This window comes from Xiphophorus maculatus, chromosome 1 (assembly GCF_002775205.1).
Source record: "Xiphophorus maculatus strain JP 163 A chromosome 1, X_maculatus-5.0-male, whole genome shotgun sequence".
NCBI classification, from domain to species: Eukaryota; Metazoa; Chordata; class Actinopteri; order Cyprinodontiformes; family Poeciliidae; genus Xiphophorus; species Xiphophorus maculatus.
This window is the reverse complement of record NC_036443.1, coordinates 21226860-21238749: the sequence shown is the minus strand read 5'-3', so window position 1 is coordinate 21238749 and position 11890 is coordinate 21226860. Positions and strand designations below refer to the sequence as shown.

At 40.5% G+C, this 11890-nt stretch overlaps 1 protein-coding gene across 2 annotated transcripts; it reads right to left on the bottom strand.

Moving 5' to 3' along the window:
* Nucleotides 1-1134: 1134 nt before the first annotated feature.
* LOC102236084 (troponin C, slow skeletal and cardiac muscles) lies at nt 1135-6516 on the bottom strand. Of its 2 annotated transcripts, XM_023331257.1 has the most exons (7): nt 5408-6516; nt 4742-5134; nt 3996-4026; nt 3690-3836; nt 3038-3152; nt 2408-2544; nt 1135-1722 (listed from the first exon to the last, which is right to left on the bottom strand). In XM_023331257.1, the coding sequence occupies exons 2-7, from the start codon at nt 4982-4984 to the stop codon at nt 1691-1693; spliced, it is 705 nt and encodes a 234-aa protein (XP_023187025.1). In that variant the 5' UTR covers nt 4985-5134; nt 5408-6516; the 3' UTR covers nt 1135-1690. The 2 variants fall into 2 exon arrangements, with proteins under 2 accessions (XP_023187025.1, XP_005805733.1); XM_005805676.3 differs by lacking the exon at nt 4742-5134 and having other exon boundaries at nt 5408-6390.
* Between the last annotated feature and the right edge of the window lie 5374 nt (nt 6517-11890).

Below are 11890 nucleotides of genomic sequence, written 5' to 3'. Positions count from 1 at the left end.
GATAGGAGGAACTTTCGGATGTTGTCAACAGTCAGGCCACTGACGTCAGCTGCTCACACACAGTTATTCCCCTTCCGAAATACAAAAATCCTCAACAAGGTGCTTTTTACAAAAGAGAAAAAAAAAATAAAAAGATAAGATAAATAGGAATCTAACAAAATAAAACAAAGTCACGTCATTTGGAATTGTTACATGTTTAAGTAATCACTGTTAAGTGATTCTGAATAAGAATTTCTTAATAAAACGTTTATAATGTTCAAATGCTTTTATTTTTCTCCAGCTGTTTATTGCACTGCAAATTACTTGTGCCACTTACAATACATTGGATTGATAGTTTTATTTTCAAGCCAACTGGAATTATTCTTGTGTTATATCAATTTGGTGTTATTCTTTTATTTATATTTGGAGAAGTGTAATTGTGCAAAGCAATCTGTTTTCCTGGGCTTACTGGAATACAAGCAAAAAACACAAAACAAAACATGGGTCTATGTTGTCCTGCTGACATCAAGTGGACGTTATTATAACTGCATGGCTGGGTTCCTGATTTTGTACAAAGAGTGAGTCAGATTGATGGCTTATACACAGTTATCAGTATGTTACAAGGTTGTTTTAGTTTTTCATTAAAAAAAAAAAACACTTAAGAAAAGTGTCACACTTGTGCCACTTAAGAAAAGCCTAGAAAAATATGTAGATTTTTTTTTTTTTCCGAAACAAGTAAAAGTCTTGCAGACATTAAGATTCATCACTTTGCTCTTACTGTTCAGATACTTCAGAAGTGCTAACATTTCTGCCAAATTTAAAGCTGTGCTAATAGCAGTCTTGTTATCTCTCTGTAGTCAACAGATTTCTTTTTAAGGAAAAAGGAATCTGACTGTCAACTGGTGGCGCTGATCCTCTGACAGGGGCACTAACATGATTAGACATAAATAGCTCCTCTGTAAACAGGCTGTGTAACTGGATACAACCATGAGAATACTTCACATGCTCAAAGACAAGATCCAATACAGAGTAGAAATTACACAGATGGATCAAAAGGAAGCAGAAGGAATTTAATTTCTAGAAAAAAAAGTTTAATGCTAGATATAAGAAATGAGAAATGTCAAACCAGACAAAATCACTGCACTGACAGAGGAATCTTATTGTTGGTCGGATTTTGTTTATTACATGAGTGCACCTTACAAGTGCAACAGACAGTCATACCTGGACAGAATGAAATATCCTGATGGGACTTTAGACACAGAGAAACTGTACATCATGGCATGCACACTCACTGGATCCGGCGCATTTTATGGATAAAATGATTATTCCAACAAGAGTTTACTTTGCGTTTATTTACATCTTCAACATTATTTTGGGAACTGGACTGCAACCTTTGAAAAATTATATTTACCTAGAAGCATAATACAAAAACCCAACATAAATCAGCTATATGGGGGAAATAATATTTGGTCTCAACAAACATTTTAAGTGATCTAGACACGTTTACACAGATTCAATGTACTGAAAGTCAAAAACTGTGTCTTCAACAATGGAAGATATGATAGAAAATACAAAAGACGAAAAAATCAGATACAGTGTTTGCATTGCTGACCCATTGCTTTCCATCAACTGCAGCCAAATCCAGTTTTCCACAGATGACTGTGGAGTCACAGTGACACTCAAAATAACTTTTATCCTCTCCAGCTCAGGGTTACTCCACTCCTTTCATGAACTCCAAGAATTCTGTAAAATAAGAAAACCGTGTTCAGAAGGCTGCTTAACTTCGGCCAAATTGGTATGAAACAGTAAATAAAGGAAAGATATTTTATAAATCAATGTCTATAAACAAGACAGTTCAAGGGCAATGAAGAAATTGGTTTACTGTGTCTTGTTTTGATGGGTTATGGTTTTAAGATGTTAATGAACTGATTTAGTTGTGTATTTTATTCAGATGGTAATACACAGCTCTAAATCCATAACAGCATTCAGATTTCAAGCCTCTTTGATTCCAGTTGACTGCTCTTCTCTAACCATATATTTTGAGTATGTTTTGCACGAAGTTAAAGAAAATTCTGACTATAATCAAGCGATGACACAGATATATAAAATGGCACATCTCCAGGATGGATAGATATTGCAGGAGATCTTCTGGTTCTCCATAATTAAAGCTAAAGAAACCATATAATGTTGAATTAATGCGGAGTGAAAATGAAGCCTTGAGAAACTCCACATATGGTCTTTGCTCATTTAGATGTATAATTGCCAATTAACACAACATAGAACCAGTCTGCTAAGCAGGATCTGAACCAAACACACCATGAGACAATCACAGGGTATATTATTGCTGTCAAGACAAAGACTTTTAGAAACCTTTAGAGGCTTTTCTGTCATTACGCTTCTTTGTTTTTAGGCGCTTAAACCCCCTTACCATCATAGTCAATTTTGCCATCATTGTTCTTGTCCCCGTCTTTCATCAGCTCTTCAATATCATCCTCAGTGATCACTTCTCCTGTGGATTCCAGCATCATTTTCAGCTCATCCAGGTCGATGTAACCATCTGCATTTCTGCGCAGCCAAAGCAGTGCAATTTATGTTGTGCTCTCATAGAATTCACACAGAGCTTCAAGGGCAGCATTAGAGGAAAATCATGTGAAAATTCAAATCTTGAGCTTTAAAGATTTCTGCAAAACCATGATGGGAGTAAGGAATGGGGCGTTTGTTCTTTGATGCTCAGACGAGGTGTCTGGCATACATGCTAGGGGGTGTTAGAAATACTCAGAACTGTCAAAAACGATTAAGGAGTGAACTACATGCAGTTCTCTGCAGAGCTACTTGGCATTTTGTCAGAGCTCATAATTTGCACATGGGGAGCATACTTTGCTGCAACCACACTAAAGTGCAATTTAATAACTAGGCTGCGGTGGTTCTGAGATGAAAGCATCCACTTGTTAAATATAATTTGACCCGTCTGTTTGTCAGATAACTCAAAGATCAGCTAACTGCTTTTATGGGATTAATATTTTATTGATAGTAGTAGGGTTCAAGAATAAAAACATACTTGTCAAACATCCTGAAGAGCTCAGCGAGCTCTTCTTCTGTCTTCCCTTTGCTGTCGTCCTTCATGCATCTCACCATCATGACCAGGAACTCATCAAAGTCCACCGTGCCGCTCCCTGCACACACACACACACACACACACACACACACGCACGCACACACACACACACACACACACATTTCAAAGCACCTTTTCAGAGCGGAATTTCAGATAATTTATATAAAGCACAAATGACTTTATGTGCAACCCTTTCTATTTGAGATTATTCATGTTTCTGACACAAGAAGATACCTATAGTTCACAATGACAAGCAGAAATTGTTGCGACATTTAAATGTCATTCTTATTCTTTATCTGAGAGCATGCCAAAATGTACATCACATATTAAACATTTCTGAGGTAAATCCAAAATGTTATTTTCTGCCTTTGATCATCACATCACATGGAAAATTCAAGACGACTTGTGCATCATTTGATAAACAATTCCCCTTTAATCCAGTCTGACACATCCTGATGTCGTTACGACCACTGACTAGCATTTGACATTAAGTATAGAGGGTCTGACTGATGCTCCGTATGCACAACAAGATAGACCAGGTCGCTGAACTATGGGCAATAAGAGGTCAACCATTCAGTTGCCTGTTTTGATTTACCATCTTCATCCACCTCGTCTATCATCTCCTGCAGCTCCTCTGGCGTGGGGTTCTGACCGAGCATCCTCATAACCTTTCCCAGCTCCTTGGTGCTGATGCAGCCATCCTCTGCGTCTTGCACAAAGATGTCGAAGGCGGCCTTGAACTCTGCAACACCCCAACAGTAAAGGAAAAGTACTTAAAAGATATATTTAGATGCATCAGATGCATCTAACTATCCATCATACTGTGCTTTTCTTTAGCAAGCAGGAACATGATGTGAAAATGTTCCCATAAAATTCATAAAATAAAATGAAAATTACACACCATTTTTCTGTTCATCTGTCAGCTGTTCAACCTGTAAAAGATGAAACGATTAAAAGAATGAACCACCTGAACAAAATCAGTGGGGTCTTCCCCTTTCTACACTGTCTCATATTAACAATTTTATTTCACTGTGAACGTTTTGAGTTCTGGTATCTGGACCTGAAATTTTCAACAAAAGTCACACTATTTTACTCATGTTTGTTTTGATAACTTTTCAGTCAAAAGTGGTATTCCTCTGACTTAACGGATACTGGTTAAACCAAAGATGTTCCAAGAAATTAGATGACTACACATCCAATCAGCTCTGATCAATGCTAACAATGCTAAACTAAAAGTTTGATCTTCTTTCCAGTCATCAAAAACTTTAGATTGGAAATACGCTGGAAAATTTTTCATTGCTGCATCTGCAATTAAAACACATAATGTATGTTTCATGTGTGGCACCCAGAATGATGGGGAGCTAAAAATAAACACAACATGATCAGGAACCACAGATAAAGGAACCCGACACAGAGTGCGTTAAATTAGCATAGCAGTGGCTATCACCCATAACAATGGGGCAGTAATCCTGCAAAAGCTACAGCGAAAGAGGGAGACAGCTGCTTACATAAGAGTTATCATCTGTCGTCTGTAGTAAATTAAACAGCCATACATTCAGATGATCTTTTGTAAACAAACACAGTCCTCAAGTGATGATATATGAAACGATGTATCCAAACAAACATGTTATGTACATTCCTGCGTGCCTTTACTGTCTTAGATGTCCTGCTCAGCTGGGATGTGAGGGAACAAGACGACCGGGTCCACTGTCCAGCAGGACGGGGGTCGACACACGACAGCCGAGCTTTCAGGATCACAGATAGTGCTGGAATCCAGTGGAGGAGGAGTTTATCTAAACCTGAAGGCCCTCTATGGGACCAGAGCACTGCAGAAGCAGAATCGTTTGAGCAACTTGCCAAAATTAGCCCTGGGAGGCAGGACTGGTCCATTTGAAGTCAAGAATGAAGCAGCAGAGTGATGACCGGGGACATGTCCGCTCACTGACCCCAATAAATGGCTCCCACCTCTTCCAATATGGTTAAAGATCCACAAACATGTTTGATACCAGCTGGTGATGGAGGGGACACACTGAACAGACACTGGCAGGATTCAAATACCAGCAGTTAGTCAAAAAGATATGGGACTTTTCCAGCTAATTAAACAATCACAAAACTATCTAAGCCTTCTACAGAATAAACCAAATTCTCTCTACAAATCAATGGTAAGAGTGGTGATGTGCAAACAAAATCCTTCTCCTCCCAGATTAGCTCTCACTGAGTTTTGGGGACTATCCAGCAAAACCAAATCGCCTCATCAGAAGGCGCTGACTGTACACACAGCGTAAAGCATATGAGCTGAGTGAGAGAACGTACCGCTGCTTTGTAGATGTCATTCATGCTGGCGGCTCGTCTGTTGCCGGTCCTGACAGTGTCCTGGCACAAAGGACTGAGAAAGAGTCCAGCTTAGGGGAGGACTCCGGTCTCATCCTGGGAGGGTTTTATACCCCAAGCCTGGCACTGTCTGTCCCTCCCTTGGCAAAGCAACCTCCCCTCTGATAGAGCCTCGAACATGTGTGTACTCAAATGTGTGTGTGTGTGAGTGCATCATTGGCCCAATCTGTCACAATCACCGGGCTCAGATAAAAATGCAGCAGCTCTTAGGGGGCACACTATGGAATGAGTTTGAGGAGAGGAGAGAGGCCATGCATGGGGAGCTCTAATCTCCAGGGAGAAGGGCTAGAGACACTCAACATTCCTCCAGACCTGAGTGAGGTTGAAAGAATTTGTGACTGTGGGTGCATGCAGAAGTTTTCAGACCATGACAGGAGACAAGCAGAGCTCTGTGGAGTCACACCGAAATAATGGTAGCAATACTGGCCTTCAAAGAACCTACAATTTCATGATCATGACAAAATAAACAAAGCAGGAAGATCTATTGGTAAGCACTTTGGAATCAAGTTTTACCACTGCAACATATTGAGATCAAAGCTACATGCGCAAAGCACTGTTGAAGGCTTTTTACCTGGTTTCTCACTACAGACTGCAATAGCTTTTTTTATTTTGACAGATGATCTCACATGTTCAGCAAGCACCCTTCAATAGATGGCACAATCCATGCTCAGAAATGATGTTGAGCTGTTTAGATATATAAGGCATTCCCAAGCCATGAGATTTCCCCCTCCATGCTTCACATTTAATTTGAGGTTTTCTTCCAGACAGCTCTAACATCCTTCTCTCCATCCTTCTCTCAATTCAAACTGTCAGGAGCACAGCAAACTAAATGTCTCAGGTTCAAAAAGGCAAACCTCCTTTGAAGACCACTGTTATAATCTTGTGGTCCTGATGTGATTTTAGCTATTTTACGTTTGTGGAACTAAATGTGGGAGTATTCCTAATTTATTCCTCGCCAGAAAGTTGTATATTTTTTAGTCTTACTTGCTTGACTATTTTACCTAAAAAAATTTTTTATCAGTTTTTAAAATGAATCATTAGAACCCATATGCCCCCATATGTTAGGAAAACAGGCTGTTATATTTTTCACATGGCTGTAGATTTGAAAACAAATCATGTGCAACCCGGGTATACTCAGCAGAGGGCGCTGCTCGCTACATAGAAACTACATTGAGTAGCTGCACAAGACTGCCTCCGGATATCCAATTTATCAATTGCGGGGTAGGTGAGAAATCTGGGTCAAACAAACCAAACACTTGCAGAGACATTTAAATGAAATTGCATTCACTGCAAGGCTCTGCTACCGTTTTTTTTTCTAAACTTCTTCTTCTGAAACAAGGCCATCTCAATCACTTGACTGTGATTCTTTTTCACGTTCACACACGTGCTTTAAAGGGGAAAAAAAGCTTTCACACACACACACACATAGTGCATGCTGTGGCAGGCATTTTAAATGACGAGTGATCATGCTGGTTCATAATGGGATGCTAATGGGGACTGGCACAGCTTACAAGCATCATACAGCCACTCAGAAGAAGAGAGAAGGAGCTCCCACTGAACAACATACATGTCCTACTCGTGCACAGAAAGGAGCGGGTCTTGTGACAAAGACCCCCGCATCAGTGCATGTCAGTCACGGGCACAAGTTCCTGCCTGCATGGGAAAGAAAAAAAAAAAGAAAAGAAAAGAAAGAAAGAAAATCAGTGAGGTGGTGAGCGGAGGGATGGGAGGGCTTGCGGGGATCTGAAACTATTCCATTTGTCATAATTTCACACTCAGGACACACTGCACTGCGCTGCACGCTGCTGTTTGAATTCAGACAAGTGAATCATCAGTGGCTTCGAATCAATCAGCTGAAAGTCAAAGCATACTGATGAGTCCACATGGTCCGCCAGATAAATTCATTCATTCATTTTTTTTTTTTTTTTTTTTAGTTATGAGCGATGTCTGGTGGGTGCCAAGAGTGACAAGCGGCTTCTCTTGGTGAGGAGGGAAGGCGGGCACCGGATTCCTAATGTAAAGCGTTGGTGAGCCCGCTCTGCACACTGTATGCACCCCAACACACACACACACACACACACACACACGCACGCACGCACGCACGCACGCACACACACACACACACACACACACACACACACACACACACACACACACACACATATACATGACGTCGAGCCAGAAGACGCAGATCAAATAAAGCATATGGAGTGATGTTTCATTGGAGCCCTTCACCAATTTCCTCTTACACGGGGAAGGGCTGACGAAAGAGCCAGCCATCTCCTCCACACAGCGCAATCAGACGGCGCATCTCAAATCCACAATTCACCGCACACCGCTTTTTGAGGGGTTGCCATAGAAACTCTGCCGAGTAGTAGCGGGCAGAAAATGAGAGGAGATGAACGGGGCTATTTCCCCCTCCACCGCCCTCCCTGCTTCGCTGCCACCACATTTTGTCCTCAGAGTGACTATATTATTCTCCATTCTTCGCCTCCTATTTGCATACGTCCGCGCTGCGAAGAATGCACGTGGGGTGTAATGCAAACAAATCTGGACAACTATCACATATAGATTACCTGGTGTTGTTTCTGTCTCCTATTTGTTTCTAGTGGGGGGTTTTGTGTTTTGTTTTTTTGTTGTGTTTTTTTTTTTTTGGTGACATGTTTGGAAGTTTCAGTACGGTTGGTCATCTAGACACTGGAGAGGTTTCTACCGTCATCTAAAACCGTTTTAGGCACCAAAACTACAGGTTTCAAGTGTGAAACATGTCAACCTGCGGGAGCCATGCCATCTCATGCTGACAGTTCCTAATCAGCAGGACTACATTGTGGAAATCTACTCCACTGCACAGCACCCATCATGCCAATTTAACTGGTCATGTGATGTAATGATTGGGTTGACATGCAGCTGAGCTTGAAGCTCCTCTCCTCTCCTCCCCTCTGTGTCCTCACCTCCTTGATTGCTGTGGACGGTGGGGGCGGAGGGGAGGTGGGGTGAACCTGTCAGCTTCCCTTTCTTTCTCTCTTCTCCTTTCCCTTCTTTCCTCTCCCTTGTTCTGTTCTCCTTTTTCTCCGCCTCCTTTCATTGATGACCAACCTGTCAGCAGCTCCTGTTGTAGCAGGTTGAGAGCGCCCTGCATGTGACTGGATGATACAGTCTTCTTTTCTCCGACCACCTCTCCTGTTGGTTTCTTTGCCATATTTATTATAAAATCTGTGTTTTGTTTTTTTTCACTGCCTAACCCAAATTTATGGATTTCCCATTAGAGACGAGGGGGAACAATTTCTTCACTTTGCTTCACTGGCCTCAGTAATTTGTCTTTGACACTCGTCTTTACTGAGGCATTTGGCCGTGTTACACAGCGTTCCTTAAATCAGAGCTCCAATGAGCCAGGGGTCACATTAGCTCCAGCGTACATAGCTATGCACTAACTTCCAGCCAGAGGCCTGCAACATTTTCCAGTCCACTGGACCACCAAGTGACCTACCACCCTCCCTGTCTCTCCCTGCCTTACCCTTCCCAACCTCTGAAATGGTGTATGAGAGGCCCGGCAAAGATTTCTTCTCAGATTAATGGCAGCCGAGATTCCCTCCGAGCTACAGAAAAATTGTTTTTCTGCTAAGTGGCAGCTAAAAGAGCTGTCAAGGTGTGTCTTTAAGATTAATCTTACTTTATAGATGGCAAAATGCTGAAAGAAATTGTTATAGTTTCTGATATGATACTGAAAAACACTTGATCTTTTTCTACGTCTGCTTCTATGTTAGGTTCTCCTATTTGTTTAACTGTGAAGAAACAGGCAAAAGTGACATATTGAAATGGTCATAAACGTCTCCACATATTTAGATTTTACTGTATTGTCACTTCTTTACTGGCATTGTCTTTGTCTGAATCAGTAAAACAATAAAAACTAGCATGCATTATATAATAACTTGAAGCTGTACTGTTGTTTTAAGTTATTGCTGGGTTAAATTTTATTAATAAATTATTTAGAGAGTGTACAGTTCATGAATCAATATCTGCTGTCAGAACTAAGCCTTTATGTTAGTACAGGGGTCTCAAACTCCAGTCCTCGAAGGCCGCGGTCCTGCAACTTTTAGATGTGCCTCTGCTGCACCACATCTGAACAGAATAATTAGGTCATTAAGGCTCTGGAAAACTGATCTACACAAGGAGGAGGTCATTAAGTCATTTCACTCCAGTGTTTTGTACCTCTGGCACATCTAAAAACTGCAGGACTGTGGCCCTCGAGGCCTGGAGTTTGAGACCCCTGTGTTAGTAGGAAGCAAGCAACCCAATGACTTCCTGAGTCAGTTAATATTATTAAGGTATGCCAAGTTCTAAAATGTTTTTAAACCACTAAATTGTCCTATAATATAATATGTTGGTTGTAAGAGGGTGGTAAGATCACTCTAAGTTAGAAGAAACAGAAAGATGGAAACAAATAACAGACAGGCAGTTTTTCCTCTACTCCATGCTCATCTTAGACAGGCAGATGTCTAAGATGAGCATGGAAAGATGAGTTGAAAGATGAGTAGAAAACACAACAGAAGAGTCAACAAATTCTAATGCTCTCTTTAAAATTCTAAGCATGTTAAATTCAGTGTCTATATAGTATCTAAATATTAACAGTCAGCCTCTACAACACCAGGCTCTACTAATTAACAAGCTAGAGAAAAAAGTATAATGGTCAGTGTAATAAGCAATTGAAAAGAACAAGCTTAGTGGCTTTTTATTTTATATTTTATATATTGCTTAAGTCTATGTTGCAAGCTGTAACTTTCTGAACTGAAGTTTTGTAGCAGCAGAGGGGACAATTGTTACATTTTTGTTTGAAATGATGTTAGCAATTTTTTAGTTCTCTCCAAATATTGTTATAAGGACAAACTGTAATATTTTTGCTCAAAGTTTTCATACCATGAAAATCTTGGGATCACCTCATGACTAGACCACACTATGTAAAGTCGAGGACTGATGAATTCTCACACGCTTCACCCCTGCACCAGTTTTTCAAACCCTTTCAAACTGGTTCTCCGCATTTTTAAAATATTATTAATTGAATGTCACATATTATCATTACACCTCTATTAGGTGAGGCTGGATAACAGAAATGTAAACAATAGATGTAGAGTATTTAATATATCAGAACTCTACAAATTTGTTCATGCTTATGCATAAGTACTAAATATAAAGTCTTTCTGTAGAGGCTTGTAGCGTGCAGACATTTTGTACTTGTCACAGTAGTTGCCTTCACCTCTTCCCCTTGAATTGCTGCTCTCTGAAAAGTAATCCGACAGCCCTAGGGGTGTCGGACAATGTCTCAGATATTCCCAAGTGAAATGAACAGTGGTGCAGCTTCAGAATTATTTAATCTAACAATTGGCTCTACTGAGAGCGTGTTGGATGGGAAAGAAGGTCAAAATCATCTTCATTCCAAGCAGTTACTGCTCCACTTTTAGTTTGACAGCTATATTTCGGAGGAAAGTAGCAACTGGAATGCTCTTTATGTGTTATAAAACTCAGGAAGACAGGAAAGAAATAAATTAAACCCATCCTTAGGGAGATAAAATATACATTCAATGTTTAAGATAAATAGTGAAAACTGTATTTAGCTTTTAGACAGAAAAACAGTGCATCCTAAAAAATACATTCACAAATATTTCCATCCCTATTTCAGCCCATGATATTTTAAATTTAGTTCCAAAGTCTTCAATTCCAAAAAGATGCAGAAAATCAAGCCCTCCAGTGTATGCAGAGAAGCTAGGGCTAGCTCTCAAAAGACTCCTGATCTTTACAGATTTATTTGTTTTACAACTTAAGAAATTGTCCTGGATTCTCTCCAGAAGCTCCTCCACAAGACTAATCAGTCTGAAATGCATTGGTCCTGCATGCAGTGTTCCTTTATGATTCGCTCTGCTGTTTCTCATGCAAACATACTCACGCACGCTGCCACAAATGCATGCTAATGTGCATTAATGTCCCAGAATACGCTCACGATATCTGTGTTACACAAGCTTGCGGAGCGCATGAGCTAACGCATGAAAAAAAAAATCCACCTATGCATCAGCTTGCATAGTTGAAGTCCAGCCTTGGGCCTCGTAGGCAGCAGTGAAGTGTGCTGTGATTTGACAAGGCTAGTGATGAGAAGCACTGTAAATATCTAGGCTGTCATGTGACTCATTTTGCGGCCTCAAGGCTCGAACGAAAGGTCAATGTTTCGTGATGCCGTTGTTAACAACTAAATTGAGTGACTTGTGTGTTTGTCCCGTTGGAGCAGATAAATACATTTGACGTGCAGCAAAACTCTACTTACACTCGGCACCAATTATTTACATTTCTATAAAACCAAACAGAAAGTGTTAATACAGCACGAGCTCACCGAAAAGACCTTGATGTTTACACACCACA

Coding starts and splice junctions, on each gene's coding strand:
- LOC102236084 (XM_023331257.1), bottom strand. CDS start 4,984: ATGGACCAGTCCTGCCTCCCAGGGCTAATTTTGGCAAGTTGCTCAAAC. Junction 4,027..4,741: donor GGACATCTAAGACAGTAAAG/GCACGCAGGAAT, acceptor CATCTTTTACAG/GTTGAACAGCTGACAGATGA. Junction 3,837..3,995: donor GACAGATGAACAGAAAAATG/GTGTGTAATTTT, acceptor GGGGTGTTGCAG/AGTTCAAGGCCGCCTTCGAC.